At 47.2% G+C, this 3,819-nt stretch overlaps 1 protein-coding gene across 1 annotated transcript; it reads right to left on the reverse strand.

Annotated features, from left to right (window-relative positions):
• Positions 1 to 214: 214 nt before the first annotated feature.
• On the reverse strand, positions 215 to 2,852 carry LOC129766015 (uncharacterized protein K02A2.6-like). Its single transcript, XM_055766476.1, has 2 exons — positions 2,456 to 2,852; positions 215 to 2,391 (listed from the first exon to the last, which is right to left on the reverse strand). The coding sequence occupies exons 1-2, from the start codon at positions 2,850 to 2,852 to the stop codon at positions 215 to 217; spliced, it is 2,574 nt and encodes an 857-aa protein (XP_055622451.1).
• Positions 2,853 to 3,819: the final 967 nt, after the last annotated feature.

Consider the following 3,819-nt stretch of genomic DNA (forward strand, 5'->3'; position numbering starts at 1 on the left):
CCTGTCGCCTGATAACCTTAAACAACTCCGATGAATAATCTGTTGCCAACTTGTTTTCTTTCCTCTGTCGTTTAACATATACCAAATCCCCATTTCCAATCTCATTACTACGAGCCTTTCGTTTGTTATCTGCATATTCTTTCCCTTTCTCTTTAATGATTTTATCCCGATCCCTCACCTCTTCATCTGCTTTTCGTTCCGGTATTGCTGGCAGCTAATTCCTGATCCTACGTCCAAACAGCAATTCCGACGGGGACCTACCAGTGGTCGGGTGAGATGTAGAATGGTATGCCAGCAGATATCTCCGCAACTCAAGGCGCCAATCTTTGCCCAGCTCCTGCGATATTCGCAACCGTTTTAAGATGCTCCGATTCTGCCGTTCCACCTCACCGTTTGCCTGCGGCCAGTACGGTATGGTATTAACCAACTCGATGTTGAATTCCTTACAGAATGCTTTAAGCTCCTTACACTCGATACCCAATTGGGGTCCATTATCGGGTCTCATTGTGATCGGAACTCCGAAACGACCGAACATCGTCGATAGTTCTCGGATTGTATCAGAAGCTGTAATGTCCCACATTTCTACTACTTCTACGAAACGGCTGTAATAGTCAACTACTACAAAAAGCCATTGACCTTCCGGCAGTGGTCCCAAAACATCGATAGCTATTTCCTTCCAGGGTCCATCCGGCAGCTGTTTCCTTGTCATAGGTTCCGGTACGTCTGGTGCAGATACCAATATGCATCCTCGGCAATTCCTCACAAAGTTCTCTACCTCTCTGTCCATCTTGGGCCACCATACTGATAAACGCAACGTTGATTTCATCATTGAGGAACCCAGGTGACCCTCATGCGCAATTTGAAGAACCCGTGATCGTAATGCTCGTGGAACAACTATACGATCTCCGCGTAATAAAAGATCTCCTACTTGGCAAAGTTCATTAGCGAACATCCGGAATTCGATTGGCAGTTCGTCACGTTTATCTTGTCCCATAAGATCCAAAACCTGCTGGATTTCCTCATCCACTTTGGAAACTTCTACCATTCGTCCCCATGGAACAGCCACCGCGTTTACAGCGTAATCCGTTATCTCTGTGATCATAATTTCCTCTCGCTGGTCGAAAGCTACTGGTCGCAGTGTTGACAGCCTCGACAACACGTCTGCTTGGTTCTGATCGCCTGGAATGTGCGTTACTACGTAATCGAATCCTTGCAGCTGTAGCACCCATCTTTCGATTCGGGCACAAGGTCGTGATCGCGGTGTAAACAGATAGATGAGAGCTTTGCAATCGGTCAGAATTTCAAACTCAATCCCATACAAATAAATGTAGAACTTCTCAACACCCCAAACTAAAGCGAGAGCTTCTTTTTCCGTGTGACAATACCGTTTCTCCGTACTGGTCAGGGATTTAGATGCATAACTGATCACTCGATGTTTGCCGTGCTTGTCTACCTGAATCAGCAATGCCCCGAGTCCAATAGGACTAGCATCAGCCATCACCAGCGTCCTATCTCCCTTTTGGTAGAAACCCAACGTGGACGGATCTGATAGTATTGTCTTGATTTCGTTGAAAGCCTTCTCATGCTTGTCCAGCCAGTTGAACGGATTTCCTTTCCTTGTTAGTTCTCTTAGCGGTGAGTCTACTGTCGCCAAGTTTGGTATGAACCGATTTAAGTAGTTGGCCAACCCTAGAAAGCTCCGAACTTCATTAGCGCTCTCAAGTCTTCGGAACGTAACCAAAGCTTCCACCTTAACATCCGATGGTATAATTCCCGTTCCCGTTATTTTATGACCGAGGAACTCGAGCTCGGTGACCCCAAAAATGCACTTATCCCAATTTAGTTGCACATTCCTTGCTTTCAGTTTTGCCAGCACCTTAGCAACACGTTCGTCATGCTGCTGCTTGTCCTTGCCTTCGATGTACACGTCGTCGATGTACCACCAGGTACCATCTGAACCAGCTAATATCGCATCCATAGTTTTTTGAAAAACCTCCGGAGCCGATACTAAGCCGAAAGGCATACGTTTGAAGCGGTACATACCTCGCGACGTCAAAAACACCATCGCATCTTTTGATGCTTCGTCGAGCTCGAGCTGTAAGAAGGAATCTTTGACATCCAATTTGCTACGGACCATGTTTGGTCCGACTCTAGCCAGGAAGTCGTCAATCATTGGCATTGGGTGTCTTTCCCTCAACACAGCCTCATTCACTCTTCTTAGATCCAGACAAATCCTGGGTTCCCCGTTCGCCTTACCAACCACTACCAACGGAGAAACCCAGGTTACCGGGCCTTTTTTCTCCTCTATAATATCCCTCGCAATTAGCTCCTCCAGCTTACAGTTGACAGCTTCCTCCATTGCCACGGGAACTCTCCTCATAGGTTGGAAAACTGGTTTGGTCCAAATGAACATGAACGCAAACACCAGTGATTTTTGAAAGTGGTTGCGGGTTGCCTGTGACGCGATCAATCTCTAAACCAACTTTCAATATTCCCAACTGCTTGGATGTAGTGTCTCCCAAAAGCGAACGTTGACCACCGTGGATCACAAAAAACTCGGCTTCTACAGACCGGGATCCGGCCCGGACAACTGCTTTGAACGTACCTAACACCGTTAGAGGCACATTGTTGGCGTAGCTCTTTAGCACACGGTCACTACCTTTGTTGCTGCTGATTACTTGGATTCCGGCTAATTTGAACTTCTCCCAAGCGTCACTGGTAATCAGGTTTGCCTCTGCTCCAGAGTCAACCAGCATCGGGTGTGTTACTCCTCCAATAATGCAGGTCACCGCATTCGACTCGTTTCCCGCATAGAAAGCGTAGTATGTTTTCGGTGGCGTGTTTTCAATCATCTCAATCGCGTTCGACTCTCGGATTTCCTAGTCTTGTACATCAGAGCCTCCAATAGCTTGGATCTTCCTGGCTCCTTCTGACTGTTTCTCCCAGCGGAAAGGGGGTCGGGTGGACCTTTGTCGGGCTGGCTCTCGGCATCGAGACTCGAAGTGTCCTGGTTTATTGCATCTTTTGCACGTTTTTCCTCTGGCCGGACATCGTGTGTCGGTTGAGATTTGTCCGAAAAGTCCGCACTTGTAACAGTTCACCTCCGAAGTTTTGCTTGAAATTCTCGCTTGGGTGTGCTTTGGTGACTGCAGCTGATACCGTCGTTTATTCTGCACCCTGTACACACGATCCGCATCTGCACGGTTTGGTGCAAAATCCTTCAGTTGCCTCTGCACTCCTTCCAATGATCTTCCAATTTCTTCGATCTCCTCTACCGAACGATCTTTCTGCAGAATCTGTTTCCTCAGCTCATCCGAGGTACAGCCCTCTACTATTGTGTCCGTTAGCATGATGTCCGTGAGTGTCATACGAACGTTTGCCTCGTACTTGTCGACGCCACACTCGGTTATTTGTTGCCTGATTCTAATCACGAATTCCGCAAATCTTTCATTTTCTCGCTGTTTCATCCTCCTCAAATTATGACGCTCAAGTACGTCCTGCCGTCCCGGTTGAAAGAAATCGTCAAGCGCTTGAATCGCTGCATCATAGTAGGGTTTTTCCACGGATACCACTGAGAATTTCTCTCGATTCGGTAGCGACTCAAAAACAGCTTGTAATTGTGGCCCTCCGAAGTGCAGAAGTTTGGCTCGTTTCCGTTTTTGGTCGGTTACTTCCTCGGCATCGAAGTAGTAATCCAAAGAGCGTTTCCAGCTTTGCCATTCCTTATGCAACTTGGACTTCTCTATTTCGTTGCAACGAAAAGGTGCAATTGTCCGTGAAGAATCCATTTATTTCACGTATCCTACTACTTTTCCTCGT

This window comes from Toxorhynchites rutilus, chromosome 2 (assembly GCF_029784135.1).
Source record: "Toxorhynchites rutilus septentrionalis strain SRP chromosome 2, ASM2978413v1, whole genome shotgun sequence".
Classification (NCBI taxonomy): domain Eukaryota; kingdom Metazoa; phylum Arthropoda; class Insecta; order Diptera; family Culicidae; genus Toxorhynchites; species Toxorhynchites rutilus.

What these genes read in the sequence shown, in the direction of transcription:
- LOC129766015 (XM_055766476.1), bottom strand. Translation starts at nt 2,852, where the DNA reads ATGATTGAAAACACGCCACCGAAAACATACTACGCTTTCTATGCGGGA. An exon ending in AGAGATTGATCGCGTCACAG is followed by an intron (nt 2,392 to 2,455) that starts GCAACCCGCAAC and finishes GGACCAAACCAG; the next exon opens with TTTTCCAACCTATGAGGAGA.